Here is a 20,248-nt window from a genome sequence, read left to right as displayed (position 1 = left end):
ATTATTGTTTGTAAATGCCGCTCTTCTTTCAAATGGTGATTGCAAATGATATATTCCAGATTAAGTTTTTCTCCTTGAGGCAAAGAGCTATACATAGTTGATGAAAAAACCAATTAATTAAGACCATATAATAATACAGTCCTGAAGTTCCTAAACTGTTATGATACCATCTTATGAAAAACATTTTTTTTCAAAGTAGTTAGAGGAGGTCATATACCACATTAGTCCGAAAAAAATGATCCTGCTTTAAAAATCCTATCAGGAGCCATTATTAAACCTTGGCCAAAGTTAATGTTGACTATATTAATATCACACTTATAGTAACAATGAAATCATCTAACATTTTTTTGTTTTTTTTAATTTATTTTTTTAATTGATTATGCCATTACATTTGTTCTATTTCCCCCCCTCCGTTCCCCTCCACCCTGCACACCCCTCCCCCACCATTCCCCCCTTTAGTTCATGAACACGTGTCTCAAGTTCTTTAGATTCTATATTTCCCATACTATTCTTGCCCCCATCTATTTTCTATCTACTGTCTATGCTACTTATTTTCTGTACCTTCTCCCCCCTTCTCCTCCTCCCACTCCCCTGTTGCTAACCCTCCTTGAGATCTTCATTTCTATGTTTCCACTCCTGATCTAGCTGTCCTTTTAGTTTGCTTTTGTTTTAGGTGTGGTTGTTTATAACTGAGTTTGCTGTCCTTTCACTGTTCATGTTTTTTTAACTTCTTTTTCTTAGGTAAGTCCCTTTAACATTTCCTATAATAAGGGCTTGGTGATGATGAACTCCTTGAATTTGATCTTATCTGAGAAGCACTTTATCTGCCCTTCCATTCCAAATTAAAGTTTTGCTGGATTGAGCAATCTTGGTTGTAGGTCTTTGGATTTCATGACTTGGAATACCTCTTTCCAACCCCTCCTTGCCTGTAAAGTCTCTTTCAAGAAATCAGCTGACAGTCTGATGGGAAGTCCTTTGTAGGTGACTGTCCCCTTATCTCTTGCTGCTTCTAGGATTCTCTCCTTCATTTACATCTTGGCTACTGTAATTATGATGTGCCTTGCTGTGTTCCTCGGGTCCACCTTCTTTGGGACTGAGCTTCCTGGACTTCCTGGAAGTCTATTTCCTTTGCCAGATTGGGGAAATTCTCCTTTATTATTTGTTCAAATAAGTTTTCCACTTGCTCTTCCTCTTCCCCTTCTGGTACCCCTATAATTCGGATGTTGGAGCGTTTAAAGATGTCCCAGAGGTTCCTAAGACTCTCCTCATTTTTTTGAATTCTTGCTTCTTCACTCTTTTCTGTTTGGCCATTATTTGCTTTCTTCTGGTCCATTGATTTGAGTCCCAGTTTCCTTTTCATTGCTATTGGTTTCCTGTGCAATTCCATTCATTTCAGTTAGTTTCACCTTCATATGTTTCTCTAATTTGTGGCTATAATCAACCAGTTCTGTGAGGATCCTGATCACCAGTGTTTTAAACTGTGCGTCTGAGAGTTTTGCTATTTCTTCATTGCTTAGATTTATAGGCTCTGGGGCTCCGAGATCTTCTTGAGCCATTTTTGGTCTGTTCATGCCCGTTAAGTATGAGGAGCAGAGCCTTGGACTCCCAGGTCGCTGGGGGGTGATGCTGTGTATAGGGGCGTGGTCAGAGCGGGGAAATGGCAGCCCCCTCTGCTGTTTCGCGCCACTGAGTGAGGAGCAGAGCCGTAGGTGGTTCACCAGGGCTCGGCCACTCAGTTGCTGGGTTATGACATTGTATGTGGAGGTGGGGTCAGAGTGGGGAAATGGCGGTGCCCTCCGCTGCTGCTCACCGTGGGGACCCGCTGGGTCCCGTCCAATCACCCACTCCCTCGCTTGTCTATCTGCGCACGAATGCGCAACCACAGTCAACCTGCAGCCCTGCTCCCTCGCTGTTTCCCCGAGGTTGCTCGCTGGGTCTCTCACTAGGTCCAACCCTGCGCCTGGATTCTGCGCGCCTGAGTCCGTCTGACCGAGTTTTTCTGTGCAACCCCGCTCTGCCAGCTGCTGGCTTCGCCCCTCTTACCAGTCAGGCTGAAGAATTTGTTGTTAACAGACTTCCGAAAAGTTCAATTTTCTGTGTTCTGGCTGTGTTTTCTGTTGCTAATATTTAGTTGTCTCTAAACTTGGTTGTGTGAGAAAGCACAGCGTCTCCACCTATACCTCCATCTTGGTGGAATCATCTAACATTTTCAAGTTTCACTTTCCATCTTTATGTGGAGATAATAAAAACAGTATGTATGCTTCGATGGGAATGTGATGTGACAGCAAAAAAGATGAACTAGTACTAAAGAGTGCTGTTCATACATGCTGACCCACACAGCACCCAATAACATTAAATTAGAACACATCAAATAGAGCATGTTGGCAAAGGGAAATCCCAAAGTGCTATATAGGTAAAGTGCTACATAAACATTCATTGTTGTTATTACTAATAACACTAGAAGAGTAACTAAAAACACACATAATTCAGTAAATTTTTCAGAGTGCCAGGCTTTTAAATGGAAGTACTATACACAAAATTATGTATTTATCACTGAACTATTTAGTCCACTTCTCTTTTTAGAATCATTTTTCAGTTTTACTTCTGTGTTCTTGAAAATTTTTATCCTACATGTCAAATAATGCATTTTGAAATCTGGTGCAGAGGAGCAGGTGTGTGCTGGGCACACACACACACACGCTTCAGTCTTCCTCTTCAGAAATGTGCTTGTGCAAAATCAAAAGGAACACCAGGAAAGAGAAAATAAAATACTTAAATGTATCACTCAAACAGAAAGGCTTGTCACTTTTTAAAAATAAAATGCTGTTAAAAAAACCCAACTATACTCTACAATTATATGTTCTTCCTAAAGCATTTTTATGATTCTGCTCTTTCTTGACACATTTCTTTAGAGGCTCAAATGTTCATAAAATGATGAGTAGCAACATAAAACAGATAACTCAATTTTTAAGGTTTGAGATAACTGGTAATTATTATAGTGATTTGAAATTAGAATGTGGAGTATTTGCAAAGCTAGCCTACACATATTCACTACTCCATTAAGAGGAAGAAAAGTAGTAATAACCATTAAATATAGTGAAGCAATATCTATTTTTGAAATACATGCTGTGGAAAAGAGTTGCTTAATAATTTTCAACAACAGAAAGGTTGACTAAGATAGTCTACCCTACGCCAACCTACCCTCTTTTCACAACACGTTTTTCTGCTTGCTTCATGCAAAAACCACAGTCTGCCAGAGTCAGTTTATTACCTCCATAATGGGGGAAACTAAACGCAGGCAAATTTAATGAAACCGATAATAGAGAAAAAGAAAACTTGTACACCTGAACTTCAGCCAAGTTAATTACAGAACTGTTTTGCCTATTCTTTCAGGGGTACAAGTACCTTCGTGCAAAATATGCAAACACTAATTTTCTTGGAGGGGATTGATTTTCCTGTTAAACAAGTTAAAACAAGCTAGCAATCAGTTTTTCTTTGGGTGATTAAATTTTAAAAACTTTGGGAGAGATATAACATTCATTTCACATATACTTATGTGGGAACTAAAAAAGTAATTTTCTTTCCACCTTCTCAGTTCTTCTAACTGGGCTAATAATTAAACTAACAGGAGGAAAATGTCCGAAGTTTATTCCACAAGTGCACATTCGGGTGCCGTGAGAATGAGACCAAAGAGGCGCTGGGCAGCTGAGGTATTACGTGCCATTACTGACAAAGGAGTAAGGGGGCCGGGAAATGGGGAAAAAAGGAAATTCGCAGGCAGCTGAAATGAGCAAAACACACTTGGCAAATTCCTGCTTGGCAACCCAGAGATAATGGGCCAGTGGTGGGGAGGTGGGGTAACAGGTCCTGTCTGATCCTTCCTAATGCTATGGAACAGGCTAGGATTTCCTCCCTGGAGCAGGCCTTTCCTTGTGAATCTCTCAGGCTGGAAAGGGGGACGGTCAAAGGTTCTTTCTGAGTTATTTCTGAGTAACCTGTTTAAAATCAATACCCAAAAGACAAACTTTGGGTGGCAAAACTCTGGTCCACTTCACTTGCAAACCTAATCATTTTGGCTGACTTTAGGCTACACTAACTACATTTGCATTTATACTATAGTCAAGTTGTGAAGAAATTTCAAATTGATTTTAAGTTAAAACTGAAAAGTTGTTAATACTGTCTATATACTTATGTTCACAAATCTGTCTCCCCTTCTCTAGATGGCTGTTTATTTATTCTACTAAGTATGAACAACAATGTAGATAATACTTTAATTTGAGGACAGTTCTGGTGGCAAAAAACACCAACTCCCAAGGAAATGTTTTGTTGCATGTCACACATCTGTTATAAAAATTAAAGATTAAAGTGTACGTTAAACACAAGACTTGAGCCAAAGTGATATTCAAGGTATACGAAGTCTGGCATCTTAACATTCTCCTATTATAAATTCTAAAAGCAGGTTACTATGCCCTGATTATCTAGGTTAGTTGAACCCAAGAAATGAGCAGTCTATGGTGTCACGAAGAGACATTAAAAGACAATCTCTTAGGTCTTCAGCTATTTCCCTTATAAACCAAGACAATGAAATAAAGAATTAGAAAGAAACACTTGATACTATTAAAGAGAAAGTTTTACAATGGGGTAAGGTGCTAAAAATCTCCCTCACATCAGTTCATCACTACTACATGAACTAAAACTAGAATTAAAATTTAAATCATGCATAACTAAGTTGTATTTGTAATATTTAATAAAGATATTTTGAGCCCTTGATACATACACCAAGGACTGGTGGGACACAGATTACCACACGGTTCCTCTGCTTGAAGCACAAAATTAAAATTTAGTCCTGTCGAAACCATTTACCCAAAAGTATGCCCTAGTGAAAGCCAACTGACTCAATGATTCTTGGTTTTCTCCAAATCTTTATTCCATTTCCTCAATACATTTCCTTATTTCATGGGAAACTGGTCTTGAACCCCACTAAAATCCTCACCTTCAAACCCATGAAAACAGAAACAGAGGCATGGTGGACACATGGAGCAGACTGACATCTGTCAGAGAAGGTGGGGGTGGGGGACTGGATTAAAGAAGGTGAAGGGATTAGCCAAAGAACACATATATATCTTACAGACACATAGGACAGTGTGGTGGCAGCCAGAGGGCACACATAGGCTGGGGGCACTGGGGATGGGTAGAGGTGGGCCAAGAGGAAGAACAATAAAAATAAAGAGGGGAAAAGAATGTACTGGTACCTCTTGCACCTTCCCTCATCTCTTCTGGTGTCAGAGGAAGAGGTACTCTTTTGTCCAGGATTAAGCCCACCACCCATCTCTTCCTGAGAATATCCTTAAATGTCTTCCGAATTCTACTTTCAAATTTTCTATGGGCTATTTCCCTACTGGCTATAAGCACAGATCTTTCTACTTTAACACGAAACAAACAGCAAACAACAAAAATGTTCACTATGATTCCATAATTTCCTTAAGGTTCGATGAAAGCTAAACTTGAAAACCAGCATGTTACTGCCACCTATATACCTCAACCATTCAATTTTAACTGTTTACTATGAAACTTTTCTCCATCAGAACGTTAAATCTGAAGTCGAAGTCACCCTGGACTTCAAAAGATCAATTTCAGTAGAGTCCCTGAGTCCTCAGATATCAAACACTGTTGATCACTGTCCTAGCTCTGTTACTGGAAAGCCAATTCTGCTGGTTATCCCACTATTGCTCATCAGTGTCCTTGGCCAGACCCGAGGGGCTCTCTCCCATTCCTTCACAGCACATTGGTTACCCTGGGCAATAACGGTTGTTTTCACTGCTTTACCTGCCTTCTATGCGGCACTCCTTACATGTAAAAATGTTCTGATCAGTACGTTCAGAATAAACTAACATTTCCCTACTATTCACTTCCTCAGGGAAAGCTATCCCTATCACTGAGTTGTCCCAGCCAGAAAGACGAGTCATCCCAGAATGCTTCCTCATGCTCCACCAGTCACCAGTCAACCAGATGCTCCGGCGTCCGATCACACTCTCTCCGCAGTCATCGGTGCTTTGGTTCAGGCCTTCCTACCGCTAGCAAACTACTGCAATGGTCTCCCGATTTGCTTCCCCATCTCATCTGCTTCTCTAATTATTCTATACTGCTAACAGGCGACTTCTCTAAAATGCTGATTTTATTAAGTAACACTTCTGCTTAAAACCTATCATCACCTGTCCCACGAGATGGGAAGTCCATACTTTTTTTAGTACGGCATACAAAGCTTCTGTTCTCTAACAACTACCTCCCTCGACAACCTTATTGCTCCATTTCCTATCCCTGGATCCAACAAACTGTATTTGTCTCCCAGACACGGCAGGTCGTTTCCTGTTTCTGTGACTTAGCTCATGCTGTTCCTCTTCTCATTTCCGGGAATGGGCTTCCCCACTGGCACTGCCTTCTGGGTGGATGTCAACTCTTCTTTCAATCTTCAGCTCAAGTATTACATCATGTATGAAAAGCCTTTTATACTCTCCCAACAAAATTTACCTCTCCCTCCAATATGCCCCATATCTTCTATTATCACAGTGCTCATAACACTTTAGCCAGCTTATTTATTTTACTGATTGCTACCCACCAGACTCTAACTGTGAGAGTAAGGACCAGGTTATATCTAGTTTTAGTAAATGGCTAGTATAGCACTAAACAGTGCATGTTTTAAAACCTTACCCAAAGCTAAGGTATTTATACTCAAAACTTCTCAAAATGTAACTTTTTGATGATAAGAATTACATGGGCTTAAAAATAAGAAATGTATTAGTTCCCACAGTCTAATATTCAAATTCAAATCTAGAAATAGAAGTGTAAAATAATAGAAATATGTATGTATATTGGTCCCTGATGCTGAGTTTTGGAACAGATACCCTAAAACCCTTGTAATTTCCTACATGATAAGAACACTAGAAGCATCTTTTGTTCTAATATTTGGTCTTTGACTGCGGTTTCTGACACTGAACTCTTAAATCCTTCGGAATTTCCTGGATGATAAAAATGTCTTTCATTCTAATCAAGTGACTCCACGTGGGCTCTTGGATGAAGGCTGACCACCGGAAAGAGCCAGCAATGCTTAGAAGGTTGGAATCCACCCCATCCTCATTTTCAAGAGAGAAAAGAGGGGCTGGAAATGAAGTTAATAAATGATCATGCCCAACTGATGAAGCCTCCATAAAAATTTCAATACTAAGGGGTTGAAAGAGTTTCCAGGTTGGCGGGAACACATATATGGAGGTGGTAGGAGAGTGACATGCCCAGAGAGGGCATGGAGGCTCCACACCCCTTCCCACACGCCTTGCTCTACATGCCTCTTCCTTCTGAATGTTCATCTGCATCCTTTATCATATTCCTTTTTAATACAGTGCAAGTAAGTAAACTCTTTTCCTGAGTTCTGGGAGCTGCTCTAGCAAATTAATGAAACCCCAGGAGGCCACCAGGGAATCTGGACTCACAAGCAACTGGTCAGAAGCACAGGTAACGGTGTGGACTTGCGACAGGCATCTGAAGGGGGGTGGGGGAACAGCTGTGCAAAGGGACCCTCAATCTGTAGGAGGTGATGCTCATCTCAAGTAGACAGTGTCGGAACTGAGGTCAATTGTAGGATATCTGGACGGTGTTACAGAATTGGTTGGTGTGGGAAACCCCACACACCTGATGTCGGAAGTGTTGTGTGTCAGTAGTATAACAGTAATGGAGACACACAGGAGGGAAACTTGTTTCTCCTAAATTTTTCCCTGTTTTCTAAAATTTCCAGTAAGGGAATATTCCATAATTGCTTTTAGTGATCTATTGTAGCTTGTACTATTTCTTACAGTCAGGCCAATCTTCCCAATACTGTCAAAATACTACAACTTAATTTGCTCTTTTGCAATGCCATGAAGACATAATTGGGAGCATTACAAAACATATTTAAAAAGTTCTTCAAATAACTGAAAGCCACAATTCTACTCAAATCTCAACTTAATTTTTCCTCTTCATGATAAAAATATCCAAACTTTTTAAAATGAGATTTAATTATCTCTTGATTCTCTAGTTCTTAAGCCTTTTTATTTTTCAGTAAAAAATATATCCTGTACAGATTAGACTATAATATAGATCATTACAGTTATAGCATTTGTTAATCAACTTTAGCGTGGCTACATTTATATTTATTGAGGGTAGGTGATACTAATAACTGAAAAACAAAGATAAAGTCTCATGGCTGCAAAATGCTTACATAGAAGTGTAGAAATTCAGACACATGAAAACTAAAGGTCGAAACACTATGTAAATTTAAAAAGAAGGAAAAAAAAAGGAAGGGAAGAGAGAATGTGAGGGAGAAAGGAAAGAAGACAAGAGACTGGCTCACCCTTGAGAGAATTCATAATTTACTTCTGGAAAAGACAGGCAGATATAGTATTCTAGGTATGAATAAATATGCCTGGGAACATGAGAAAGACATTAATTCCATTTCTGAGGAACCATGAAAGCTTACTGGAGATAGCCTCTAGGCAGTATCACTTTGATATGCCTCAATCCAACCTTAAAGCAAGGAAAGACCAAGGAAATATGTGAATTACAAATGCATATGTGGATATTCTAGGGCCACTGCAGTTCAGAGTAATACAGGCTTCTAACAACAATTTCCATCTTGTAAGCAATCAGAGGAGAACTCTTTAACTTTCCCATCATCAAAGCTATATGTGAACATCGGTTTCTACCTATCTGCCTATCAAAAAGGATGAAAAATCCCTTCTCTTAGGCCAGTCTCCCCATCAGTATTTAGGATTACAGCCCCTCTCATTTTTTCAGAGATCTGAGTCCAGCAATTACCACCTTCATGGCACATTATCAACCCTGCCATCACCACTGAATTACTCCCATCAGCAAATAGATATGCTGTAGTACTGTCCGTCTAATATTCCCCTCCACTCCTGTTTCTCTGCTCCTCAGCCTAAGTTTCTTAGCAGGATGCGTGTATAGTCACTGCCTTATTGGCTCTCATTGTCTTCAACCCACTTCAACTGTGCTCTCGTCTCCACTGCTTACTGAACTAGCAGCCGTCACAGTAAACCAAAGGACATCACCATGCTAAATGTAATGGTCAATCTTGTGTCCTCATTTTCCTCACTTGCTCAGTAGTATGTGATGGCCTATCACTCCTCTTTCCTGAGATGTCATCCTCTAGGCTTCTCTGCTATGTCCTCCCCAGGACCAGCGCCTTAGGTATTCAGCTATACTCTCCCCTCTGGTGATCTTATCCAAAGTGACAGATTAAAAAAATAGACTATATATTTACACAATGGAACATTACTTGGCCGTAAAAAGAAAGAAATCTTACCTTTTGTGACAGCATGGATGAGCCTAAAGACTATTATGCTAAGTGAAACATGCCAGGGAAAGACAAGTACTATATGATTTCAATTATATGTGGATTCTAACGAATGAAATGAACAAACAAAAGAGAAACAGAGTCACGGATGCAGAGAACAGACTTACAGCTGATAGAAGGGAGATGGTTTGGGAGGGGGCTGGGTGAAAAAGGTGAAGGGATCAGGCAAAAACAAACAAAAAGTCTCTTACACAGATAATAGTACAGTGATTACCAGAGGGAAAGGGGGTTTGGAGGATGCAGAGAAGGATATAGAAGGGATAAATGGTGATAGAAGGACTTGACTTGGGGTGGTGAACACAGAGTAAAATATACAGATGATATAGAATTATACACCTGAAACCTATATAATTTTATTAACCAATTTTACCCCAATAAATTTCATAAAAATTTTTTTAAAGTTCTGAAAAAAGAAAATAATCAGTTCAAGACTCATCTCCACCTTCCTACCTCATAGCTACCTTCACACTGAAAACTCCACTTCTAGTACGTGCTCCCCTTACTCCAGCATCCCATTAAAATGCACCACTGGCATCGGTAATGTTGCTGAAAGTAACAACATAGAAGTTATTCCTAATTCTTCTTTCCTTTACTTATACCACATCCAGCCCATCACCAAGCTGTATTGAATCTACTTCCAAAATATCTCCCAAATCTGTCCATCACCTGCATCTTCATCACCACCAATGTTAAAATGATACACAAGGAGGTCATCAGACCGAAGCAGTTCGAATGCCTACATAAGCAAACTCTTAAAAGTGAACAATAAGACACAAAATTTTTTTAAGAATGGGCAAAGGACTTGAACAGACATTTCTCCAACAAATATATACAAATGGCACAACAAAAAAGTTCAGTCATTAGTCATTAGAGAAATGCAAATCAAAATCACGAGATACCACTTCCTACCCAGCATGACAGCTATCATAAAAAAGAGAAAACGTGTGTTAACAAGGATGAGGAGAAACTGGCACCCTTCTTCACTACTGCTGGAGAGTACTGCTGGGATTCTAAAATGGTGCAGACACTTTGGGAAACTGTTTGGATGCTTCTCAAAATACTAAACAGAATTATCAGAGGACCCAATGATTCCAATACTAGATAAATTCCCAGGAGAAATGAAACCTTGCACATTCATGTTCATCACAGCATTATACTTAGTAGCCAAAAAGTGGGAACAACCCAAATGTCCATAAACTGATGAATGGGTAAACAAAGTATAACATACCCATATAATCAAACCCCATTTGGCAATAAAAAGTAGTACTTATATATGCTACAGATGAAGGAACCTTGAAAACATTAAGTTAAAGAAGCCAATTACGAACCACAATGTTTTGTACAATTTCATTTTAAAGTGTCCAGAATAGGCAAATCTATAGAGAAAAAAGTATGTTCATGAGTGCCAGAAGTTTGAGTCTCTCTCTCTCTGCCCCCGTTCCCCACCCCCACCACACCCCCCGTGTGTGCGCGGTGGGCACACACTGAAATAAAGCATGATAGCTAAAATCAATGGGGCAAAGAATGACTGCTACGATAAATGGGGTTTCCTGGTTTCTTTTTGGAGGAAATTCAAAAGTGCTATAATCAGATAGTAGTGATAGTTGCACAAGTCTGTGAATACAGTAAAAACCAGTGAATTGTACACTTTCAAAGGGTAAACATACTGATATGTGAATTATTTCAATAAGACTGTTATTTTAAAAAAATCTAAAGGCACTAATAAGGTTAATCTTTCTGGACCTCCTCAATTAATTTGCAAATATACCATATTTTCAATGAGCATTTTTCTACTTTTGTCAAATATCAGGGACATCAAGATGAATAACGTGATCCCCGCCCTCAGGGAGTTTCCAGATTGGCAGAGGACAAGCTCCACAAAGCCTGCCAAACGTGTGCAGAACACTATACTCTGGATGCAGAGCATCAGAAAAGAAGGGTACACAGTATATTTGTTAAAATAAAAACAGCTCTGAATTACTGATCAGAGAATAAACAACTTTCACGTACTAGGCATACGCAGGGAGATTAGCAATCTTGGAGCTACAATCATCACACCAATCATCGCTATCAGGAACAAGTTTCCTGACCATCTGCAGCCCAAATCAGAACACAGCATGTTCTTTTTTCCTTTGTCTTCCTTCCCCTTGTCTGTATTCCTTATCCTGTTGACTTGTGATGATTAGGTAAAAAAGTGGTGGGTTCTGACTGATACCAGACAGCTCAGGGGCAGGGTAAGCCCAGTGTTTTCTGACATTAATGGCTTCTCCATCAGATGCCCCATGTAGAGACAGCAGCCAACTCGCTTCTGTATTCCCAGTGCCTGCCACGGAGTAGTAGGTGTTGACTGTCAGACATTATATAAGGCAGTCTTTGAACATACCAACAGCACTGCCAGTCTCTCCCTTCTGGGTGTTTTACCCTTTTACTCTGTGACACATATAATTACATCTGATAAATGAACAGCTGTCTAATTATGTAACTTACTTTTGGAAGTGGACAGAAGAAAAGAGGAAAGGATGCACAAGTGGTACCATTTCAATTCTTATACATTAAAATGTATTTTCCTAACTAAGTTAAAGGCTGTACATAAAACGCACTTGCTTGTAAAAGGAAGAAAGCTGCTGTGTTGAAAGCATCTCAATACAATTTAGCTGAAATTGTTTAAAATTCAAAATCTATTTTGTATATCTCTATGTTTAGAGATAAACACAGAGATAGACAAAACTTTGGGGTCTTGGGCCAATCACTTAACCTTAGTAAGTCTCAGATTCCTCCTTTCTAAAACTGGAATAATATTACCTAATCTGTCTCTCAGGACTGTTACATAGTTAAACAGGAAAAAGTGTGAAACGCTGCTATGATCAAAAGCATTATCAGCATAATCACTGCTGTTTACACGCAGCTTGTACATACTCCAGGCTCATACAATCTACTCGGCAAGCAACCAATGAAACCGTATTGGTGTCTCTCCTATTAAGTATCATGTAATATTTTTCCAGAAAGTGAAATGACCTTGTTCGTCCCTTACTGGGATTGTATCCCAATCACTTAGTACTCTGAAATCTAAAACAATATGAAGAGGCTTCTTAAATTCTCAGGTCCCAGTAATATAATTCCTTGATAAATTGAAGCTCAAATGAGGAAACTACCAAATTAACGTTTGTAAAAGTTCTATGGAAATCCATGAATGGTAGGTACATTTTAATTCTTCAGTGCATCACAATGTAAACTAGTTTTAAAGTTACCTTCTTGGTAATAAAAACTACCTACCTTTTCAGCACAGGCTCGTATCACCTCCTAAAAGAAATACAGTAAAGAAATATTAATAATTTCATCTTAAGAAAAATATCAACTCTTCAACAGTCAGATGTTAATGTTAACACTTTAATAACCAAAATGTGCATTTGGTAGTTTCTTTATTACCCTGCAGTTACCACCATACTGTTTCCAGTAAGATGAAAAATAAAAACTCTAAGTTAAAGACTCACTGACATATTCTGGGTAAATCTAACTCTTCAAAACGAAATGCACTGATCGACAAGATGCTGGGAGGCCCCCATGTAACCACCTCAAGGACAATGTGTCTCCTCAGTAAACCTGGCATAAATATTAAAATTCTGCACCAGAACATGAACGTGTCTAAAAGACATATCCAGAAGTAAATGAAGTATAATAATTATCTCCCTAAGTAAGTGCCATAAATATAATTCCCACATTAATAATGTATATCAAAGGAAATCTAATGCTAACACCACTGAGTGGTAAAGTTTATGAGCAGTTCTGAAGGAGCTACAGAAAGGAATTCATGGAGCAAGGCCAAGAGAAGATCACTTTTGAAAAAGAAACTGGTGAACAATCAACATATACTAGATGATTTCAAAATCTGCTACTTGTGCAAAAAAAAGTACTCAAGTCAATTAATGTCAGCCAGCATATGACATAGGCCTAGTACAGAACTACAGAAAAATAACAATTAATGTGGAACCTAGGGGAAAAAAGAGAACTGAAAAGAGGAACACGAATGTTTTTATCCAGAAACTTCGAAGGGCCAGATACTTAGTTTAAAGAGTAATCCAATCACTAAAAGGAGACAGTAAACTGTGGATACGGGATTCTGACCGCCAGGACTGCATTTCAGCTCCAATCTTACCATCTGTGTGACCTTGGCAACACTGCCTTATCTCTGTCAGCCCCAACTTTGTCTTCTGTAAAGGGGGGTAACATAGCACCCACATTATAAGATGGGTTTGAGAATTAACTACAATGAATATGTAGAATACTTAGCACACTCTCCAAAATTCATTAGGTCAGTTATTATTCACCATTAAATAGGCAATGTTAGTTATAATCAATCGTTATAAGGTGAAATTTCTTTACATCCTGTGATGTAAAGAAAATCAACATTTTCCAAAATAAGTGCACATTTTAAAATCCACCTAATCCCTATTTCTATGACTCTGCTTACTGACTTAGGTTTCTGGTTAATTTTAAAAAGGGAGAGTGATCTTGAGTGTTCAGGCAGCTGGTCTCTCAATGTAGTTCATCATAGGTTTAGTTTAAAACTGGTCAAAAAAATGGTCGAGCTATCAAAGGGGGAGGGAGAGGAATATTATTATATTAAGTGCCAGGCACTGTGTGCAAAGGTGAGGACACAACAAGGCACAAGCCTGCACAGTTCTTGTCTTGAAGGAGTTCAAGGCCAATTCTGACTAAAAGAACCATTATGGTCAAAGAGCATGAATATTTTTAAGGAAGTTTAAGTTTTTCACTATATTTTACCCCTTATTTTTCATTTAAAATTTTTTTTTAAAATTTCGCTAGAGAGAGGGGAAGGGAGAAGGAGAGGAACATTGATATGGGAGAGAAACATTGAATCAGTTGCCTCTTGCACATGCCCAGACCGGGGACCAAACCCGCAATCCAGGCACATGCCCTGACTGGGAATCAAACCAGCAACCTTCCGCTTTTGCAGGATGACACTCAACCAGCTGAGAGACATCAGCCAGAGCTTAACCACTTATCTTTGAGAAAGATTTGATAGTCTTTTATCATCAACAAAAAAACACACTAATTTTAACCAAGCATCCTCCTCCTCATAGTCATTCTCTATTTTCCAGTTTTATGGGCAATACCTGGTTTCTGGAGACTTCTTTTCTTAGTAGTGAGACAGAACTTTTGAATATGTTTATGACACATTCATATCTACTTTTTTTGAAAGCACATGTTTCTTTTATACAGTTCTTTTTTGAAGTCTTTTCTCTTTACTGTTTAGTTTTGCATGCTAAGGCTGTTTCTTTAATATACTTTATGTATATATTTTCCCAGGTTGGTACTGGAGTGTTGGTGTGTGTGATACGTGTATATATATGCACACATACACACACTAATATTTTTAGACAAAGAAACAGGTCCTGGGCTGGTCTTTACAGAGATATCAAGCTAGGAAAGCATGACAGATTATCCTAAACTCAGTCTGTTTACTGAAGTTACTGATTTTAGAACAAGTACCAGGAAGGAACTATAAGTATAAGAAAGCCTGGCTTTAAGTAAACTAACTTATGTCATTCAATCAGTATTTATTGGCATAACAATGTAAACTGGGATAGGAATGGTTTTCAAAATTCCAACTACTCAATTGCGTAAAAGAAACATACTGTGACGGAATCGAGTCTTTGCTTCACTTGCTGTATCTTCATTGAAGAATCCTCAGTGTGGACACAGTCATCAATCTGAAAAGAGCCCTGTTGAGGTGGTTTGGGAGGGGTGCATACAGGATCTCTACTTTGGTGTATTCCGGGGAATGGAAAAGATCCGTTGTAGCATTTGAACGTTTCAGCCTCCTGCTGGGCAACTGGAAAAATGAATCCGTATTAGTTCCAAGCACTATAGCAAAAGTATAATGAAATAATTAAGCCACAAAACTGTAGCATTAAATAAATGATAAGAAACTGCATAATACATTTCAAATGCTGAAAAACAGGAAGACAACATGACTGGTAAAATGTGAAATTATTAAGTACTCTAAAACCATAAAAAAGAAAATATAATAATTTCACAGATAATTTCACACCAGATAGTATTATAATTGAGTCTTGAAAGCCATGCATATCTTGGTCTGGCAAATATAACAAATTGAGTGGAAGCCTAAAATGAATATATGTAAATAGAAAAATAATACTAAAAAATCAAAGGCATAATATAAAATAACTAAAGAACACACAAAAAATAAAAATGAGTCCATTTTTAAATGAGTCCACCTCCTTAAAACAAAAAGGTGAAAACCATTTCTAAAGCCCTCCTAATCTTTATAATATATACATTTTATATAAGATATCATGGTATAAATATAATTTAACATTTAAAAATTTTAAATGCAAACTCCTTCCATATTTACACAGCAATGTAATTTTCATTTTTAAAAGCTTTATAAGATCACATCTAATGAAGCACCATAATTTATTTATGCATTCTTCTATCATTAAACATTTACAATGTTTTCTACTTTCCCTTATTACAGATCACATGTAAGTCCTTCATAATTTAATTTGTTTCTTTTTTTTTGATAGAAAGAGTATTTTATTTTATTTATTTTTGGTTTTTCTAAATTACATTTATTTTTATTTTTATTTTTTAATTAATTTTATTTAGTTATTTTTCAAGTACAGTTTTTTTTGTCTACTTCTCCCATCCCAGCCTCCCCCGCCCCTTGCTCCCCACCTCCCTCCCATTTCCACCCCCCCTTAGTTCTCGTCCCTGTGTCCTTCCTATTTGTTCCTCCAAATCCCTCCCCCTTTTTCCCCTTAACTTCCCTTCCCTCTCCCCTCTGGTCACTGTCCCCTTGTTCTCTATTTCAGTGTCTTTGTTTTTTTTTTTTTTTTGTGCTTGCTTGTTTGTTTTGTTGTTTAGCTTCCTGTTAAAGGTGAGATCATATGGTATTTGTCTTTCAGCACCTGGCCTATTTCACTCAGCATAATGCTTTCCAGTTCCATCCATGTTGTTGCTAATTTGTTTCTTAAATAATTCTTTCTTTGGGTTCAACTACTAACGTGGAATAGATGAGTCAAAGGATGAACACTACTGGTGATGACGATGAAGACAAAGACACTGCCATCAGAAATGCACGCCATGGTGTTTAGGCTGCTTCAACCTGTACTATCTCTCTGATCACTTAAAATATGTGAATTTATAAAATTTTCAAATGTCTGTATATACAGAGGAAAAATATATAAAATAACCATTTAAAAATGATTTCCTAATTATTATTGGTCTATTCAGGTTTTTTGCTTCTTGATTCAGTTTTGGAAAATTTTATGTTTTTAGAAATTTGTCCATTTTGCCAGGCTGTCAGATTTCTTGGCATATAGTTGTTCATACTTATTTCTTACAATCCTTTGAATTTCTGTGGTACTGGTTGTCATTTCTCCTCTTTTGTTTCCGATTTTATTTATTTGGGTCCTCTTTTTCTCTTGATGAGTCTGGTCAGAGGCTTGTCAACTTTGTTTACCATTTCAAAGAAGCAGCTCCTAGATTTACTGATCCTTTGAATTGTTCTTTCATTCTCCACATCCTTTAATTCTGCCCTGATCTTGACTGTTTCCTCCCTTCTACTCACTCTGGGATTTGTCTGTTGTTGTCCCTGCAGTTCTTGTAGATGCTGGGTCAGGTTGTTTATTTGAAATTTTTCTACCTTTTTTAACCTGTATTGCTATGACCTTCCCTCTCAGGACTGCCTTCGCTGTGTCCCACAGGTTTTGGGCTGCTGCCATGTTCATTTTCATGTTTCCAGAAACTTTATGATTTCTTCTTCGATGTCATTGTTAACCCACTCATTATTTAATAGCATGTTATTCAGTCTCTATAAATTTGAATGTTTTTGAGTTTTTTCCTTGAGGTTGGTTTCTAGTTTCAAGCCATTGTGATCCCAGAAGGTGCTTGATATGATTTTAATTTTCTTGAGTTTGTTGAGGCTTGTTTTGTGACCTACATGTGGTCTATCTTTGAAAATGTTCCACATGCACTTGAAATTATATTTTGTTTCTTTGGGGTGAAAGGTCCTGTACATATCAATTAAGTCCTTTGATCTAGAGTGTTGTTCAATGCCACAACAACCTTGTTGATGCTTTGCTTGGAAGATCTATCCATTGTTGACATGGGGTGTTAAAATCCCTTACTATAAATGTGTTGCTGTCGATATTTTTCTTGAAGTCCTCCAAAATTTTCCTTATATTTTGGTGCTCTTATCTTGGATGCATATGCATTTACAAGGTTTACAAGGGTTGTATCTTCTTCATGGATTGTTCCCATAAAGTGTCCTCCTTTGTCTCTCTTTATGGCCTTTGTTTTGAAATCTATTTTGTCTGATATATGTATTGCTACCCCAGCTTTTTCTTCAAGTCTGCTTGGAATTTTTTTTTTTTTTTTTTTTTGCTTTCAGTCTGTGTAGTCTGAGGTCTGTCTCTTGTAGGCATCCTATGTGTGGGTCATATTTTCTTATCCACTCAGCTACCCTATGCCTTTTAACGGGAGCATTTAATCCATTTACATGTAAGGTTATTATTGATAGGCACTTACTCATCACCATTTTTTCTCTTTGTTCTTGTGTTCCCTTCTCTTTTTCTTCATCTTCTCAAAGCAGTCCCTTTACCATCTCTTGCAGTGCTAGTTTGGTGAAGACATGTTCCTTTAGCCTTTTTTTTTTTAAATCTGAGAGGCTCATTATTTTGCCTTCCTTTTCATTTTAGTAAAATATTTGACTGATTATGCTATTAGAGTTGTCTCGTTTTTCCTGCCCCCCATTCCTCTCTTCCCTGAAACCACCCCCCAGCATTCCCCCACCTTAGTTCATGTCCATGGGACGTACATATCAGTTCCTGGCTTCTCCATTTCCCATACTATTCTTAACCTCCCCGTCTATTTTGTACCTACCATTTATGCTTATTTCCTGTACCTTTCACCTCCTTCTACCCGCTCCTCCTCCCTGCTAATAACCCTCCATACGATCTCCATTTCTGTGATTCTGTTCCTCTTCTAGTTGTTTGCTTAGTGTGTTTTTTATGTTCAGTTGTTGATATAGTTGTGAGTTTGTTGTCCTTTTACTGTTCACAGTTATGATCTTCTTCTTGAGATGAGTCCCTCTAACACTTCATACGAATTCCTTTAACTTGACCTTATCTGGAAAGCACTTTATCTGCCCTTCCATTTTAAACAATAGCTTTGCTGGATAGAGTACTCTTGGATGTAGGTTCTTGATTTTCATCATTTTGAACACTTTTTGCCAGCCCCTTCTTGCCTGCAAAGTTTCGTTTGAGAAATCAATCAATAGTCTTGTGGGAACGCCTTTGCAGGCAACTGTCTCCCTCCCCCTTGCTTTTACTATTCTCTCCTTACCTTTAATCTTGGGCAATGTAATTATGATGTGTCTTGGTGTGTTCCTCCTCGGGTCCAACTTCTTTGGGACTCTCTGGAAGAGAGACTTCCTGGATGTCTATGTCCTTTGCCATACTAAGGAAGTTCTCCTTCATTATGTTTTCAAGTAAGTTTTCAATTTCTTGTTCTTTCTCTTCTCCTTCTGGCACCCCTCTGATTCGGATGTTCGAATATTTAAAGTTGTCCCAGAGGTTCCTAAGCTTCTCCTTATTTTTTTTTAATTCTTGTTTATTCATTCTCTTCCGACTGAATCTTTATTTCTTCTTTCCTTCCAATGATCTCGTCCAAATTGTTGATAGGAGTCCAAGTTTCCTTCCCACCACTATTGGTTCCCTGCACATTTTCCTTTATTTCACTTTGCCTTCACTTCTTTATTTTGGAACCATACTCGACCATTTCTGTGAGCATTCTACTGCCCACTATTTTGACCTCTGCATCTGATAGGTTGACTATATCTTCATCGATCAGTTCTATTTTTGGAGTTTTGATCTGTTCTTTTACTTTGGCCATATTTTTTTCTCAGTGTGCCTATTACATGGTACACTTAGGTATTCGCCAGGGCAGGGTAACTTGTGTCCCTTTGTTGTGGCACTATATGTAGAAGAGGGGTCCGAGAGGGAACAATGCTGCTTGCTTGGCTCTTGGCCAGCTTTCAGTCATGTCTCCTTCTACCTACAAGCAAATTGTGCCCTTCTGGTGCTGATTCGCAGATGGATGGATTTTGTGTATGTTCTAGAGCCCTAGGGGTCTCTCCAACAAACTCTCTGCAAGGCTGGGAGTTTCTCCCGCCACAACAACCCCCACAGGTTTTTATAGCCAGAGGTTTTGAGGCTTTATTTCCCCATGCCGGAACCCTGGGTTGTATAGTCTCTCTCACTTCCCAGTTGTTCCTCCCTGTTTATGCGCACACAAATGTGGGACCACCCAGCCTGCCAGCTGCCGCCTTGCCATGAGTCCTTTCTACCCCAGCTGCCTGTCTCTGTCCTCCTAACAATCTGGATGAATGTTTCTTCTTTAGCTCCTTGGTTGTCAGACTTCCATACAGTTTGATTTTTTGGCAGTTCTGGTTATTTTGTGCTTTTAAATTTGTTGTCTTTCTTTTGGTTGTGCAAGGAGGCAAAGTGTATCTACTTATGCCTCCATCTTGGCCTGAAATCCCTGCATTCCATATGAAATGAGTCTTGCTGGGTAGAAATGAAACTATACCACTAACTTACACCATACACCAGAATAAACTCAAAATGGATAAAAAACTTAAGCATAAGCCTCGACACCATAAAAGCCCATAGGCAGTAAAATTTCAGATAAACCATTCAGCAATATTTTCAATGATAAATCCTCTAGGGCAAAAAAAAAAAAAAAGAAAGAATAAATAAATAAATGGGACTACTTCAAATTAAAAAGCTTCTGCACGTC

General features: G+C 38.5%; 1 protein-coding gene across 1 annotated transcript in view; it reads right to left on the bottom strand.

The window, feature by feature from the left end:
- The window catches only part of AHI1 (Abelson helper integration site 1), a 198,887-nt gene that overhangs the window by 107,157 nt on the left and 71,482 nt on the right, over positions 1-20,248 (bottom strand). Inside the window, exons 18-19 of the mRNA XM_053664881.1 lie at positions 15,061-15,257; positions 12,677-12,703 (exon numbers count right to left, since the gene is read on the bottom strand). Of these exons, the coding sequence (XP_053520856.1) occupies positions 12,677-12,703; positions 15,061-15,257 (224 nt within the window). The remainder of the gene's footprint in view (positions 1-12,676; positions 12,704-15,060; positions 15,258-20,248) is intronic.

This window comes from Artibeus jamaicensis, unplaced genomic scaffold, assembly GCF_021234435.1.
Source record: "Artibeus jamaicensis isolate MK-2021 breed Jamaican fruit bat unplaced genomic scaffold, CSHL_Jam_final contig_387, whole genome shotgun sequence".
Lineage (NCBI taxonomy): Eukaryota > Metazoa > Chordata > Mammalia > Chiroptera > Phyllostomidae > Artibeus > Artibeus jamaicensis.
The sequence above is the reverse complement of the archived record's forward strand: the minus strand, read 5'-3'. Positions and strand labels throughout refer to the sequence as shown.